Here is a 17,336-nt window from a genome sequence, read left to right on the forward strand (position 1 = left end):
GTTTAACTCAGTGGTTCAGACCCAAGCTGTTTTGGGTCTGCCTCAGTATTTATTGGAAGTATGCCCACTGAAATGCTCATTGGAAGGAATTACTCAAAAATTCACAATTATACAGCATTTCTACAGCAAAGCTTAACTTGTTTAACTACAGGGAAGAAGGTGGGTATATGTTGATATCATTGAACTAAAAATTTTTTCTTTAGCCGAACTCGTAAAAGATAATCTACCAATGGTGATACTCTTAGTGATTTCAACAAGTTGAAATGTCAAGGACTTCGTACCTCTTAGACTCATGAAAATATAGCTAGAGAAATAAGCTTAAAAGCATATACATGCATGTGCATGTGTGTACATGTATGATATATACAATGCATATATGTATATACATATATACAGGTTTTTGAGACCTGTGTTGCATTAGTAATCTGAAGAGCAAACAGAATGAATATTAACTCCCATGTGTCACCTGTTAAACAATAGATATCAATCATATTTAAAATTATTGCCTTGATCAGTTTGGGGTGTCATTTTATTGTGGGAACAGCAAAAATGAACAGAATGTAAAATTGGGCACCTTTCTCCTATGGTTTAGCTCTGTTACTAACATGAAATACTCTAGTTTTCGTTTCTGTATTTGACAAAAGCAACCCTGGCAAACTGTTATAAAGTTGTTCTGAGTGATGTGTGGTGTTTGTAAAATTCTTGTACTTCTAGAAGAAAGGTATTAATAATTACCAAAGCACAAACCACTTAAATAGTGCACTATTTGATGAGGGGTAGATAATTCAGGACTCTGACTCATATTACTGCAATGCCCTAAAATAGAAATGGGGGTTAATTCTAAGATGTTCCATTTTTTTTTTAAGTTGTTGATAGACCCTTATTTATTTATTTATTTATATGTAGTGTTGAGAATCAAAGCTGGTGCCTCACGCATGCTAGGCAAGCGCTCTACCACTGAGCCACAACCCCAGCCCTGTTTCCTATTCTTAGAACATCAGTTATGTAAATTCTTACAGACCTTGAGACTATACCTATATGATCCTTGGAGCAATAACGCTAAGAGAAAAACAGTTTATTCCAATGGCAAATGACTTCAACCGGCAGAGGTTTCTTAAGGATATAGCCTGGAAACCGCAATCTATCCAGTTCCGGCTTCCCATTAAGCCATGGTCTCAGGAGTGACTGGGAACTTTCTCCCACGCTATCCTGCCAATTGGCAGTTTGTGCCCAGGATCCCCAAATGCTTCCTGGCAAGAGAGGTGTCTCTTGGGCGGGTGGAGGGGCCCGTCTAACTAGGGCTAGCCTGCCGGGGGAAGAGAGTTCCTGGGCAGGCAAAGCTGGAGTTCGTGAGGACTTTCAGGGTTGCCAATGCATAGTTAAACCTGTGGGAAATCCTCCTGTGGTCTGACCGTCACCCGGAACCTTAAAAGACAAACCAGAGGCCCCGCTTTAATAAGTGTGCAATTTTTGTATTTTTCTTTTAGAACTCACATTTCAAGATAAACTTTGTGAATAAAAAGGATTTGCAGCAAGGGTAAATTTGTAATAAATTCTTCCAACTATTTGGGCTCCCCTCTTCCAGATTTCGCGGCTGGGGCACTCTCCCTGCGTGGGCTTAGTCTGCCCGGGAGGGCTGCTGTTCGTCCATGGGCACGGACACCTGGATGGCACAGGGGGCTGCTTCGTCTGCCCTTCCACACTGCTCGTGGCGGCTCCGGGATCTCAGTCCACGCGGTGCCGTGAACACAGCACGTCCCTTTGTCCCCCCTATCTGCCCCGAGCACCCGGCCTTCGGCCGGCCATCGCCCAGCAGTTTTGCTGCGGGACCCCTTCCCGGCCCAGCCGGCTGCGGCCACCCTGGGACGCAGACGCGGTTCGTTCCAACACCGGGACGTGGCAGCCGCCCAGGCTCGGCTCCACCGCGATCGGACTAGGGGCGCTGACTTTCCCCGACCGCACATCTGCTCCTCGCGCAGGGCTGCGGCCTCGGGAAGCCAGAGAGGCCGCGCGCAGCAAGGGGACCAAACCCGGAGGCGCAGCGGGCACCGGGCTAGCGCGGCCCGGCCGCTTCCGAGGGGCCGCGGCGAGTCTGCACACGCCTTCCTCTCGGAGCACACCTGACGCTGCCCACGGGCCACAGTCGGCGCCAGCGGTCCCACACCCCAGCTGCCCGGGGAGACACTCCTCCCGGCGGACCCGCTTCCTCCCCGCCGCGGCCACCACAACTCCCGGCGGGCGCCGCGCGCCTGCACCGGGCTGGCGCCCAGAGGTCCGCCCACGCGGGGCATGCTGGGAGTCGTAGTGCGCGGCGCTGCCCGACCACGTTCTCTTGCGTCAGGCGTTCCCACTGGCAGAGTCATGCGCCACCACCACAGGTCTCCTAGTTTCATACTCTGAGCTCGTCGTGACGAAGGACTGTGCCTTTGCCCTGCACGGCACGCCGCGGCGGGCCTTGGAGCCTCGCCCCGCCCCGCCCCCTGTCACGCCCGTTCCCTTGACGGCGGGCGCCGGGAGCGGCGAGAAGAGAGTGCGCAGGCGCAGCAGCCGGCGCCGCGCAGCACCGGGCGGGCTCGGGGGCGGGGCGCGCCGCCGCCGGGGCGCGCACGTAGGCACGCAGGGCCTGTCACGTGGGGTGCCGAGGATCGCAGTGCGCGTGGCCGCGGCGGCTGGTGTGGGGTTGAGTCAGTTGTGAGAACGGAGCTGCGGACCCAGCGCCGGCCACCGGAGCCGCGACAAGGCGACAAGCGTCGAGGCCCAGGCGCCCGGAGCTGGCCCCGTCCTAGCGCGGCCGAGCGGTGCCGTCGTCCCGCCCAGCAGCACCCCGCCGCCGCGGGCGCGCCCCCGCTCTGCGCTGCCTCCGATGGCGTCCGCCTCCGGGGCCATGGCGAAGCACGAGCAGATCCTGGTCCTCGACCCGCCCACAGACCTCAAATTCAAAGGTGGGCGGCGGGCTGCGGGCGGCGGGCCGGGGGCCGCGCGGGCCCGGCCGCGCCCGCCTCCCCCCGCGGCGCCGGCCCGCCCCGGCCCGGCCGCGCCCTCCCGCGGCCCTTCTCCTGCGGCCCCGCGCGGCGGGCGAGGCCCGGCCGGGCGCGGCGGAGCGGGCGGAGGCGCCGCCGCCATCTTGCCGCGCGTCCCGGGCCCGGGCGGCGGCGGCCGGGCGTGGGCGGCGGGCGCGAGCGCTGGCGGCGGCGGGCGCAGGGCCGTGCACGGTGCGGGCCGTGCCGGCTGCCGGCCGGCCGAGGGCGGTGCGCGGCGTCGGCGGGCGAGCCGCGAGCCGGCGGGTCGGTGCGGGGCGCGGGGTCGGCGCTCGCCCCTCGCGCCTCCAGCGCCGGGTCGCCCCGCCTGGCCGGTGCGAGTGCGGCCTCGGGACCCGCACGCCGCGGGCGCGACCAGGTGCCCGGGCCGGGCCGCCGTGGGCCTGGAGCGCCGCCCGCGGGCGTGGAGAAGGATCGGGCGCCGGTGACCTTCGTGGAATCGGGCCGTTGGCCCCTCGGGGCGCAGGGGACGAGGGGACGAGGGGAAGGGAGCAGCCTCTCACCTGTCACTCGTGAGAGGAGCGCCAAGGAGCACGAAGGCAGAATTAGGACCGGATTCTTGGCTGTCTGGTTGAGGGTCAGGCGAGTCCCCACCTAGAAGTCGGAACGCGGAGGTTTACTTTGGGTGACGAGGGCGAGAACGACTTGTGCGAGGTGCATATCTTTCCTGTGTGCACGAAGAAAGCCATTGTTACTGGACTGCGTCCAAGAAAATTACAACTAGGTTCTTCTCCATAGGAACGTTTTTAGGTAGTTTTAGGAATTTAAAGATCTTATGTTCTGGCATTATCAGAATGACATTCACATTTCAGGCTGTTTAGTGCCTTTGTAAGTTCCTCTGAAAGCAAGCTTGTTAGGCAAGAATTTAGTCAGCTCTGGTATGTTGAGGTGCAGTCAGTGCATCTCGTTGCAGCAGATTTCTGTGTGTTGTATGATTTCACAGTTTTGACTGGCGGAACTTTGAGAAGTCATGAGATTACTTTCATTAAAGTAGCCCGTAAGTGTAAGGAATTGAATGCGAAATTCTAAGATGTAGTTTTTCGAGTGTAGTTTGCTTTTTACCTTTTGACAGGCCGAGTTTACAGAGGAACTTTTTCCGACCAGTAGCCATGAGTGAGTTGTCATTAGAAATTTCTCAGAATCCTTTAAAACTGGTCTTAGGCTGGGAAAATGCTACCCCAGTTTCAAGGATTCTCTCTAGCGAAGTTTCTAGAGAAGTTGTGATGAGGGAGTAAGTAGTGGAGAAGCAAGTTTAAAAAGGCAGCTCAAACCCACCCTGCGCAGTAACTTTTGGGAATGAGGCAAGTTTAAGAAAAGAAACGGTAAAACATTACATGGTGACTTATACATATGGTCACTCACTTTGGGTATTGAAGAACTATAGCTAGGATTCTAGAAGAGGTTTTTCTTGTGTTATCAGTGTAAGTTACAAAGAACTCCAAGACTAGTGAGGGGGACAGAGGAGAGAGATGACTCGAGTTCACAAGGTCATCTGAGGAGCCAAGCCCTGTCCTCCCTGGTTTAGGAGGTTTCAGAGAAGATTCTTTTCAGCTGCTGGGGAAGGTGGGCAAAGGCAGTGGTTGAGTAGACATTGAAGTGACAGGTTGGGAAGTTTCCTTCAGAGTCAGTAGTGTGTTTAAAGGTGGAGGGCAAAGGGGGATGGTAGCCGGGGAGAAGGATGAGATAGTTGACGATTGGTGCCAGTTGATTTTTAATGTTATTCTCGGGAGTTAAATGTAGTTTACTGTGATGGAAACCTTTGTGTTTGCACAGCTAACCCCAGGTGGGGAGACAGAATCTACAGAGCTTGTGCTCAGTTTAAAAATGGTATAAAAATTATTTAACCGACTTGTCTTGAGTCACCACCCATAGCTTTTTCTTTAACTTTTAATTTTTTTTAGTTATTCCCTTATTTATATGTGGTGCTGAGAATCGAACCCAGTGCCCCATGCATGTGAGGCAAGTGCTCTACTGCCCAGCCACAAACTCAGCTCCAAGTCACCCATAACTTTTTAGTTTAAGTGAAGGTTTGTTACAAGTTTTGCAAAATCCAGTGTCATCTTCTAGTAGGTTTATTTTAATTATTTTGATTCTACATTTGATTAAGATGATTTCTCCAGGAGTAATTCATCGAATCATTCTGAGATTGGATGGTTATTTTGTTATGTGCATTATATGATCATCTTGAGATGAGTTTTCAGCACTTTGAACAATTTTGGAGAAGTCGGTAATAGTACGTTTTCTGCATTCCTCAGTGTTTAAAAAATACTTGTTTTATGTAATTATTAATATACAGAAGTGCTTTAACGATGACAGTGAATTCTGAAGTACATCTTTTGCCACTTTTTAGTAAAGATATTTACCTCGTTTTCTTTAAATTCTGTGATTAAACCCTGGCAGGAATTTGATCTAGGATTTAGATTTGAAATTTGGTGTTTTATGTGAAAAACTAATTTTTGTCTGTAAATTTTTTACTTCATAAAATTTCTTCCTTTGTGTTAAGCAGCATTTTGTTTTTCCTGTTATAAGAGGAAAGTTTGAAGAAAGCTTTAGAGAATGATAAAACAAATTCCAGATATTTTCTTCTTAATTATCAGGGAGAGGAGGAAAGTAGAACAAAATCATTGTGATGAAATTGTCCATAACAATACAAAACAAGAAAAATAAAGCCGTCAGAGGGATCAGGGGACCTGTGTTGGTGTAAACTAACCCTTGGGGTAAGAAGTAGCACAGTGAGGAGAATAATACTCCTAGGTACTGAATATTTAGCATACTTCCAGGTGGTTCCAGAAGACCCTCCCATTTCACATTGGCTATACCAAACTTTTGGGCTGACCCTGCCCCCCCAAAAACAAAACATAAATGTCATCTTACTATTCCAAGTCTCTTATTGTCAAGTATCTGTTGTCCACAGGATAAAAGTTCTTTGGTATGGTATATAAACTACCTCCTCTGGAACACCTACCCACCTGCAAACATCCATAGTTTCTTCCCTGATAAAGAAAGAAAACACCCTCTCATCTCTAAGGTTCTTTGTTCTTTTTTTTTTTTTGCTGGTTGGGGTAAAATCCCTTGTGACTCATTTAGATAGTGTTCCATCAGATATTTTCCCTCATGTTTTCAGCCACCAAAGTCTTTCATTTTGAAAATAAGCAAACAAAATATTTCCTTGACCTGTAATTCCTGCTAGTCTAAGCCCTTCTTGGTCCTTCATTTCTTATGCATTCAGGCACATAGTCCCTGTTCACTGTCTCTGGCTCCTCACCTCTGTCCACTCCTCAGTCAACTATAGTCATATTGTCTGCAGTGATATTTATTGATTGCCAGCTGCATTTATGACCTCTCTTTGGCAGTTAATATTACCTGCAGTTTTTTTTTTTAACCCAATTCTTGATGTCTACAATAATGTTGTCTTCTGATTTTCTTCTTTGCTCTTTTCTATTATTTTAACTCTCATTAGTGTCCTTTTTCTTAAATGCTGATGTTTCTGAGACTCTGACTTGGTTTCATCTTTATCTCACTCTGAATTCAAGGTTTTCTCTGCCTTGGTATATTTTTCTGTACATTCTGATATACACCCAAATTTGTATTTTAATTCAGACTTTAGTTAGGCAAGAACACATACTCTTAACGAACTTACTGACCATTTGAATTTGAATATTTCTTAGGTGCTCAGAATCAACATCCAGGTTTTTCCCCCTATAGCTAAACCTACTCTTCTTTGTATATATTTAAAAAAATTTTTTTTGTAGTTGTAGATGGATAGCATACCTTTATTTTGTTTATTTTTTATATGGCATTAAGGATTGAATCCAGTTCTTCACATGTGCTAGGCAAGCACTTTACCTCTGGGCCACAGCCCAGCCCCTGCTTTGTGTATTTTTTATTTTTATTTTGCAGTGGCTTGATTACTCATACAGGAAACAATTTGCACACCTAATAATTAAAATCTGTTTCTACCTTGACTGTCCCTTTTAATGTATCTGTGCTTCTAAATTGATTTTTAAATTCATTCAATCATGAATCTAATTAATATAATTACATTGAATTTGAGTGTCTGCTATGTTAGGTATGATGAAAAAGTATTGAAATTATAATTGTGAGTAAAACAGTCCTTGTTTTCATGGGGCGATTGTAAGGGAGAGATACACAATAAACCAATACTGAGATGAATGAAATGTAGCTATTAAGATGTAGTGCTTTGAGAATCTAAGGTAGGGGACGTTGATCTGGTCTAAGTTACCTAGGGGAAGAGGAAAGGAAAATGCATGTGGCGGGAGGGAACACTAGAGTTTTGAAGAGTGAAAGAGGTCAGTGTGGCGTTTGTGGAAATGACCAAAATGAGCTAAATGAGGAGTTTTGTTTTTATCTCAAGATAGATTCTTTTTTCTTTTTTTTTGTTACTTGAACACAATACTTTTATTTTTTTGTGGTGCTGAGGATTGAACCTAGTGCCTCACATGTGCTAGGCAAGTGCTTTACCACTGAGCTACAATCCCAGTCCCAGATTCTCTTTTTTTTTAATATTTTGTTATGGACGGACACAATACTTTTATTTATTTTTACGTGATGCTGAGACTGGAATCAGTGCCTCAACGTGCTGTGCAGGCACTGTACCACTAGGCCACAGCCCCAACTCACTGATGGATTTGTTAAGTGTACTGCGTGGGTGTGGGTGGTGCAGTAAAGGCTGAGGAAGAGTGGTAACATCAGGTTTGCCTGAAAGAAAATACTTCCGGATTGTATTTTGCAATGCAAGTCAAGATCAGAAGTGAGAAAGATGGATTAGGCAACTGCAGCAGTCCTGGCCAGAGGTGCCACTTGGACTGAGGAGTGTGATGAAAAGTTCAGAAGCCACGACAGTGAGGTTTGGGGTCCATTAGACATGTACACTGCCAGGTGGGGTGGTTTCACGAATGGCTTGCTCTGGGATTTCTGCTTCCATACTTGGTGGTGCTAGTCCCAGCTAATAAGGAACTGGGTGTCTGGACAAAGGCCTGTTGTGTTTTGTTTGGGAGCATGTGCGAGGGGGTAGGAGGATGATCATGGTCTCCTTAGATGTGATGTATATGTTTAGGTCTTTTGGAGACACTCTGAGAAGGTACCAAGTAGGCCTGTGGTTATGTGGGTATATTAACTCGAAGAGACATCTGGACTTGGGGAGATTTCCATGTTTCAAATGATTTTCTTTTTTTGTCTTGGTCCTTTTCTCTACTGCCTGTTCTTTATCTTGACTACCACACTACTGCAGGAACCACTCTTTGAAAAAGGAAAACCTGATATTGTTGCTCTGAAAAAGGAACACCTGCAGTATTTCCCATTGTGTGCTTGGGAAAGTCGGAGATCCCCTGCTACCCCTCTAACCCTGGGGCCTACTTTTTCTTCTACCCTAACTGTGGCTGTATGAAACCATCTTCCCAACACTGCCAGGCTGTAGCAAGGCAGTAGCAAGACTGTTGCAAGAGCTCTTGCATCTGATCTTCTTGGAATAGGGGCCTCCCTCTTACTTGTCAGGCAGTCTCCAGTTCAAGAGTCACCTTTGTGATGGGCTCCCAGTTCAGGGTGGTCACTGCCTTTTTCGGGCCACTAACCGAAGCTTGTACTGACCTACCGTAACGGTACTTTTCACATTGTTTAGTGTTTATGCTTACGTAATTTTCTCTCCTAGATTATGCTGTGGACTATTTGAGGATATATCCATTTCTTTTTATCTTTGTATCCATAGTAACAGGATCTGGATCATACAATAATTGCCCAGTAAATGTTTATTGGACTAATAATGATTCCGCCCATAATTCCTATTTTTAAAATCTTGAATTTTTTTTCTTGGTTGGGTTTTTCATCTTCCTGTTGCAGATAGTTGTGTTTTTAAAATTTTTTAGTTCCAGAAAATAGTCATTGGGGTATTGTATAAACAGTTGACTAAACCTCATAGGTAGATTGTTTCATTTTTGTACTTTATGTAGGTGATTTTTTCTTTTTTGCATGTTCTGACATTCAGTGTTTGTGACTATATGACAGTTGTGTGGAAAAAAATGGCATTTTTCTATGAAACGGAAAAATAAATAGAAGTGTCTCTCTCTACCCCCACCAGTGGCTCTACTTTCTGTGGTTTCAGTTACCTATGATCAACTTTAGTCCCAAAAAATTAAATGGAAAATTCCAGAAATAAATAATTCACAAGTTTAAATTTCATGCCATTCTAAATAATGATGAAGTCTTGTGCTGTCCTGTTCCTGCTGCCTGTGACCTGACCAGTCCCTTTGGGTGGCAGCATCTCCATACTGGATATGATGTCCACCTGTTAGTCACCAGGTAGTTGTTTCCTTATCAGGGTGTAGATATCGCAGTGCTTGGGTTCCAGTACCCTTTATTTTGCTTAATGATGTCCCCAAGGAACAAGAGAGGTCATAAAGTGCTTCCTTTAAGTGAAAGGTGAAAACTTTTGACTTAATGATAGAAAAATAAAATCATATGCTGAGGTTGCTAGGATGTACCATGAGAAAAAAATCATGTGTGAAAATTTGAAGAAGGAAAAATAAATTGTGCTGATTTTGCTGTCATTCCACAAAGTATTAAAGTGTGTGTGAACGCTTAGTTAAGATGGAAAAAGCATTAGCTTACAGGGTTTGGTACTTTTCAGTTTCAGGTAATCCTTGGGGGTCTTGGGACATATTCCCCATGGGTGGGAGGATGGGGGAAACTTGATTGATTTAAACTTTTCAGAATTTGGTATTTTCTGATTATTAGTGTTGGCAATATCATTGTTGATTTACTGTCCCCCTCTTTTGAAAAATAAATCTTCCTGTGTATATTTAAGGTATATAACATGATGCCATGATGCTATGGGATACATAAAGATGGTAAAATACTTTAGTGCAACAAATTAATATCCCTTCTTTCATCTCTCACAGTTTCTTCTTTGTGTGTGTGTGTGTGTGTGTGTGTGTGTGTGTGTGTGTGTGTGTGTAGCTGCTAAAATCTACCTATTTAGCAGCAATCCTACCTAAATACAGAACACTTAAATTGGTAGCGGTCAGTTGTGCATTACATCTAGACTGGTTCTGGTACTTGGTATCCTCTGACTTTCATCTCTCCATCCCCTTTCCCTTGTAAGTTTCCTTTAAGGCCTTTTCAACCAGGCAGTGCTGATGTGTGGAGACAGTCTCTTAGTAGATGCTTTTTAAAGTTTTCTTGTAGGTATTTCCACATCTCCCTTTCTCGCCTTTGTACCCTTTTTTTTTTTTTTTTTTTTTTTTTGGTACCTGGAATTGAACTCGGGGACACTGAGCTACATCCCCAGCCCTTTTTTCCATTTTATTTAGAGACAGAGTCTCACTGGGTTGCTTAGGGTTTTGCTAAGTTGCTGAGGCTGGCTGTGAACTTGCCTTTTTGTGTCTTACCTTAACCATTCAGTGAAGTCTTAGTTGCTGTTCAGAGATAGGATTTTGAAGCCTGAAAAAATTGGGTAGAAAATTAAACATAAAAGTACTATTATTTGCAAATGCTTGTTTACTATGTCTGTTAGAACTGAAATGTGACTCATTACTCAAACTTATAAAAACATCTGCCTTAAAGATAATTAAAATTTCATCATTAACATTTTATCATACTTGCTTATTTGTGTGTTTTTGTTTGTGTAATAAAACAAATCTTGGATCACCTAACATTTTGTTCCTTTCAGTTTGCATTTCTGACAATAAAAAATGGGAAATTTTCTTTGTGTAATCATCATCTGAAGCTGGCACCAACTTTTTTGTTTGTTTGCTTGTTTGGTACTGGGAATTGGACACAGGGGTGCTTTATCACTGAGCTACATCCCCAGTCCTTTTTGTTTTTTATTTTGAAACAGGGTCTTGCTGAGTTGCCCAGGTTGGCCTTGAATTTGGAGTCTTCCTGCCTCAGCCTCCCCAGCTGCTGGAGTTAAAAGGCCTGCTACACTAACTCTTTAATAGAATCTGTTTAATAGGTCTGTTGAGATTTTTTTATGTTCCTGTTTCTGTTTTTCAGTGTGCATTGCATTTGGTTGTATTGTGTGTCTAAATTGTAATCTTAGGTAGTGCCTCCCACTTCCTTTTTAAAATTACACCATTGATTTGTTGAAAAGACCCTGTTAGTTGTCCAGTAGAATGACTCAAATTCCAGATCACATATTTCTCAAACGATTTGAGGAAGGTTCAAGGGCTGGATTTGATTCAGGTTTCAATATTTTGTGGCAAAAATGCTTCATAGGTGGTATTGCTTCATGTATCTGCTGGTGATCAGCTGGTCAGTGGTGACACCCTTACCCCTGTCGGAAAGCAGCTTCAGTGTGAGCCGTTTTTCATGTGGAGAAGAACGGTAGGAGAGAAGAGCGTTAGCAGTCTTTGCCTTACTTTAGGGTTAGGGTGTCTTGTTTTTATCTGTTTTACTTTTCTGTGTTTTAGCCAGTTTCTACGATGAATTTGTAGTGCTGCTTATAATAAGAATAAACAAGATAATTGAGTTACTCAGTTTGGTAACTTTGGGAGATTGAAGCAGAAGTTTTGTTATATATTCTTTAACAAATATTACACAGCCCGAAGCCTTTTGTAATAAGGGTATATAAAGGTAAATAGGAAACACGCTTAATGTTTACAGCCGTCTGTGAACGCTGTTGGGATCATAATGGGGTCACTTTTGTCAACCCCTAACAACTACACAGTAAAAGGCAGGAGGCTGTGAAGGAGGGGATCTCCTGCTCCATAACAGGAACATCACTGGAGATACCAGAACGCACCTTGCACACAGGCCACCGTGGCCTCATGCAGAAAACACTTGGAAGGGTGTCTGCCCAGCCGCTGTCCAACCTTGAACTGCTGCCACCCTTGTTATCCACACTTGTAGCCAAGGATTATTGTTTCAAAATAATTTCTATAATCCTCCTTATTTTGCCTGTAAAACTTGCACTTGTCTCAGCGCCCTTGAATACACACATTGTTTATTAGGGCCAGAATGTTCCCATTGCAGTGCCCCTTACAAATGTATTTATTAATCTTGGAGAATCTGTTGTTGAGGTTGACACATCCATAGCAATTCACAGATCTAAGTCTAAGTGAAAGTCAATCTTACTAGTAGATACTTCCAGCAGTTAAGTCATAACTACATAAATGTGTCTGCCTCTAATCCTTGCTATCGGTTGGTGGTCCCGTGAGGGAACCTTATTAGATGGATTGGGGGATAGTTACTTCTCTGAGAATGCCCCCTGCCAATGGATTCTATTAAAGAGGCTGGTAGATCTGTGTGTAGACATTGTTGATTGCTTCAGAGGGCAGCTTGTTCTAGGTTATTTTTATAAAGTGAAATGTGTCATAGAATTATAAAGTTGAACAGTTTTTAGAAATCATGAAGTCCAATCTTGTTAAGCAGTGTTTTTTTTTTTTTTTTTTAATTAGAAGGGCTTATAAAAAAAAGTCGGCTCCATCCACATATTCTACATCTGTGATTCAACCAACTGCTTGAAAATATTTAAAAAATAATACGTCTGTATTGAACCAACAAAGACTTTTTAATTGACATTTTTCCTTAACAGTGGAACAACTATTAACATGGCATTTACATTGTATTTGGTGTTGTAGACATACTTAAAAAATAGGGGGAGCCCCACATAGGTTAAATGCTTCACCACCTTGTCTTGGAACCAGTCCCCCTTGTGGATAGAGTGAGAATGAGTGATAACAGCAGTCTCAGCGAAAGGGAAGTGAAGTGTAGTAAGTGCATATGCTGGTGACTGGTAGAAGTTGTGACGCCTTATCTTTAAACACAGCTCTTGTCAGGTGGTGGGAGACTGAACTTTAAGGTCCTATAGACTTTGAGATGGTGGCCAGTTTGAGCCAGTGCAAGCGGAGGCATCCAGTTGACAGGCAGAGAAAAATAGGCAAAGATATCCGTGGTCCCAGGAATTATCTTCTCTTGAATGCAGCTTCTTTCTGAGGTCATTATGCTTCATTTCCTGTGCCCTTGAAATTGCTTCCATCTTTATAATAAACTAAGTACAATTCGATTCTTCATGATGAAAACATTCCTTTGTTGAATAAGATTGGACTTCATAATTTCTGAAAATACATTCAACTTTACGATTCTGTAACATTTCACTTTATAAAAAATAATCTAGACCAATGTCTTAAGTTTTTTGTAAAAGAGCCATGCTTATCAACATTATTTTTGATGACTTATGCAGCATTCATATGCAATAGCCTGCTTACTTGCTTTTCTCTGGCATTTGGGATGTTTCTTGTAACTTAAGTTGTGAATGGTTGATAAATTCAGATTTAACGGAAGGTAAAGTTTAATTACCATGTATTTCATCTTTTTAAGGATGTGATTAGATTGAATTATTAGAATAAAAAGATGTTAGAAATAGTTGCTAATATGAAAGGGCTTAAAGAGAATCAGTTCATATATAAGTAGGCACATTGCTCATGACCTTGACAGCCTTTCATTCTGTAGCTGTCTGTTTTCCATGTGTGTATATATACTTTTACACTCAGTAATCTGACATGAATGGAGTGACGGCCACACTTGGAAGGCAGAGAGTGCATGTAAGTTTCATAGTATGTTTCCTGCATGGCTTGCTTTCTCTGAAGGAAATCTAACTATTCCTTTATAAAACCTATAGGAAAGAAGCATCTGTTGGTCTTGTTTTCTGAGTCTCATTTCCACTGCCAGAATCCTCAGTAAAACAATCTTCAGAAGGTCTCCTTTTTTAAATCTTTGCAATTTTCCCCTTAGGACTTTATAGATTAAAGACTTTATGAGCAAATTAAGTTAATAAGTGCACAGGCTTAAAAGTCCCTTCTGATTGTAAAACCATGTTAATGTAGAAAGTTGAAGAGATAAAGTGAGTAAAAAGTACTCAGTGGTACCACCTAGAAGTAACTACTGTTTACGTTTTGATACATTTCTGTTATTTACTGGGCATAACTCTGTTTTTTCTCATAAATATTTGCCTCTAACAACAGCTTTAGATTATAAATTGATAAAAATGTGTACTTCACATTCTCCCAAAATATCCATTTCCTTCTGTTTTCTTATATCCTATCTAGATCATAAAAATTAAATTTTCATTGTGATCCACTTGTTTTTATTTTACTAGAGGTAGTCAGCTATCATACACATTTAATGTTCAGTCTTTAACACAAACATTGTGATTTTTCAAATAAGTTTTTGGTGTGTGTATACATATTTTTCATTTTAGAAGGTTAAAGAATAGAGGGACAATTTTGCCTGTTAAATCCAAAGTGAAAAGGTTAGATTGGGCCAGAGAGGTTACGTTTGCCCAAGATCAGTCACTTCCTTAATGGTTTTAGAGTTAAAGCACACTGCATTATGCTGTTACAGAAGCTAGCTTCTCCCTCTCCAAAAATTTTCCAAAGAAATGAAGAGAATAATAGTTGTAACTTTTGGTTTAAATCCTTTTATTTTAATGTGAAGGTGCTTGCAAGTACAAGGCCCTGGGTTCAATCCCTAGCATAGCGGGAGAAGAAAAAAAAGATCTTCCTTAATGTGAAGGTAATGGATGAGTTTTTTACTATATGTCCAGACAGTGTTATACCATGTGAAAGGGGTGCTAAAGGAACAAAGGACATGGTCCCTACCTCTGAGTAGCTGCTTCTGAGTACAATTTTAGATCGGTAGAGTGGAAGACATCATTATTATTATTATTATTATTATTATTATTATTGTTATTTTCCAAATGGCTACTGTTCTGTTAAGTGGATTTTGGAGATTTTTTTTTTTTTCATGATAAATTCTGAAGCTGTTTTTTGGTTGAATAATACAGTGTGAACAAATGGGCAGTAAGCCCTTTAAAGCTTTTAAATACTAGCAGGTTAAGAAAAACAGGTTGTGCTTTTGCTCTCAGGACCCATGCTTTTGTAATAATGTTAGTGAAATTTCATAAAGTTATTTTTAGTACTTCAATAGCCTGTCTTTCTGAATAGGAGTGGAGCTCATTTGTCTTCTCAGGGCCGGTGCTGTTTCTTTGCACGACAGTGTGTGTCATCCCTGCTTGGGTGCGGGCACTATTCCCACTGCTGGGGATGTGGTCATGAAGAGTCTTGTGGCCTTCTGGGGCTTGCTCACACCAAGCCTGGTATTCAGTGCAATACAGGAAAGGTAAATACAGTGACTGCGTTTAAAATTTGTAATGAAAATGTTTTAGAGCTTTCTTGGCTCATGTTTCTCAGTTTTTATACTTATTTCATGGAATGTTTAGCATTTACCTATTAGGACAAGGGAATACCCATTTAAAAATCTTTTTTAGTATATTGCTAATTTGACTGTACTTTCATGCTTTATTGCTCCTGAAATGCAACTGGTGTTCTTATTAATTAGAAAATAAGTAAACCTAAGTAGTACATAAAAAATGTATGAGTGTTTAGGCCTTGGAGTCAGTCTGGGTTTGAATTCCAGCTTCCATTGTTTTGTAGCTGTATGACCTTGGACTAGTGTTTAGCTTCTGAATCTGAGTCAAAAGGGTTTAATAAATAATGGAAAGTCTGCTTCATGGACTTGAAACAAAGTTCAGTGACATAATTCATACACAATTTCTGATATATGATAAATGCCAGTTGCTGTAAAAAATTTTATTACGGCTGTTGCCTTTGCCACTCCCATGGTTACTGTGGAAATTCTTAGTAGATATTCCATGTATTATTACACAGTGTATGTTTCATAGTGCATGAGGTTTTAGGTTAAAGATAGTATGATACTTCCTTAGCAGTATAACTGTTGTGGAACGGGAAACTGGTGAGTGGTAGTTAATTTGCCAGATTGCATGGGAAGCAGTCCTTGCCTGCGTTGCCGCAGCTGTGTAAGTTAAGTATTGGAGCTGAGCATCTGGTCTCATAAGGGTTTTTTATCATTCTTATTTCAGTAAAGGTAGGATGAAAGAGTAAAAATCTAAGAGTTGGAATAAATGATTAATGAAGACCTAGAGTCATAACATTCGAAACAAAGCATGCATACTTTTGTTAATTTTGTTGCATATTAACTAATAGTATTTCATGTGACTAGTCAGTCTTACTGCTAGTGTATGTTCACTCAGCAAATGGATACTGAGCAGTTACTGTATGTTAGAGCCTGTGTTCCTGATTGCAGTTTTTTGGATGAATTGATTATTTCTTGAGGAGCAATGAAGTAGAAGGATATAAGACAATAATGAAGGAAGAAAATGAGACAAACCATGAGATAGGTACAGATTATGTTAGGTGCCAGTTGTGTGGTCAGCCATATTTCTCCTTAGATTTATTCTTTGGCTCATTACTCTTGGTGCTGTTAGGTGTTCAGAGTCACTGGCTTAGCCTGCACATGATCAGCAAGAACCTTGACTTTGTCAAGAATTGTGAAGGGACTGCAAATTTGGATGTTGGTAGAAAATATGAGGCATCTGAGTTAGAACTCTTAGGAAGTGAGTCTAAGATTATTCATGATCCTGAAAGCAGTGTGAGCTTTATATTTAGGTTGGTCTTCCTCACCCACCTCAAGTTCCATGGTGGTGACAGCAGTCCAGTTGGATGCTATCCTGTGATCTTAAAATGGACTGTTCTAGTAATTGTTTCCTAAAGGCTAAACTAAAACATTCATTTTGGGCAAATGACAGGGTTTTCCTCCTCTATAGGAATGCAGTTTCAGAAATTCTCAAAAACATTAATTTCCTACATAAATTGTTTCAAATGTTCATTTTCTCATCAAAATTTCTTTTATGTATTTTTCAGTTTTTAAAATTACACTAAGAATAGGCTTTTTAAAGATACTCTTTTATCCTAAGGGAACTCTGTAGAGTTGAAATTATCAAAAGATATACAGTCACCATTCAGAGTTGAGGATTAGAAACTTGGCCAGCCTTACAGAAAGCTCTCCTTGTACTTTCTTCCTGCTGATCACCCTCTTTTCCTGCTCTAAAGCTGACCATCATTCTAACTTTCATGGTAACCACTTCCTTGATTTTCCTGATGGTTGAACCACCTAAGCATTGCAAAGGATGAGCATTCATTTAGTAAAGCAGATTATTGGTTTAATGCAGTGGCTCTTTAACATTTGACCCCATATTTCATTTTTATAGTTTGTATTTCATAACGTTCCTTTTGTTGTCTCAAAGTGGAATTCATATGCAAAATTACCTAGCAAATTAAAATTTGATATAATTAAAATTATTAACATAATACCCCAAGTATAATATAGGGGAGAAATAAAAAGGAAGTATTTTTCATTGAAAAATGCATTTCAATGTGTAAGTGTTTGGACATGACCACAGTAGTAGACACAATGAAGTAGTGA

At 42.2% G+C, this 17,336-nt stretch overlaps 2 protein-coding genes across 3 annotated transcripts in view; one reads left to right on the plus strand and one right to left on the minus strand.

Annotated features, from left to right (window-relative positions):
* Window positions 1-493: 493 nt before the first annotated feature.
* Window positions 494-2,393, minus strand: LOC306642656 (uncharacterized protein; the record flags this gene model as incomplete). Its single annotated transcript, XM_079108401.1, has 3 exons — window positions 494-1,792; window positions 1,842-2,329; window positions 2,377-2,393. 3 exons carry the CDS (start codon window positions 2,391-2,393, stop codon window positions 1,563-1,565), a joined length of 735 nt encoding a protein of 244 aa, XP_078964527.1. The 3' UTR covers window positions 494-1,562.
* A 223-nt stretch (window positions 2,394-2,616) lies between these two features.
* The window catches only part of VAPA (VAMP associated protein A), a 36,674-nt gene continuing 21,954 nt past the window's right edge, over window positions 2,617-17,336 (plus strand). Inside the window, exon 1 of one of the 2 annotated variants that reach the window (XM_079108912.1) lies at window positions 2,617-2,942. In XM_079108912.1, the coding sequence (XP_078965038.1) occupies window positions 2,864-2,942 (79 nt within the window). In that variant the 5' untranslated portion in view covers window positions 2,617-2,863. The remainder of the gene's footprint in view (window positions 2,943-17,336) is intronic. The other variant, XM_079108913.1, reaches the window with a different exon arrangement.

The sequence above is a fragment of the Sciurus vulgaris genome, assembly GCF_902686455.1.
Source record: "Sciurus vulgaris genome assembly, chromosome: 13".
Lineage (NCBI taxonomy): Eukaryota > Metazoa > Chordata > Mammalia > Rodentia > Sciuridae > Sciurus > Sciurus vulgaris.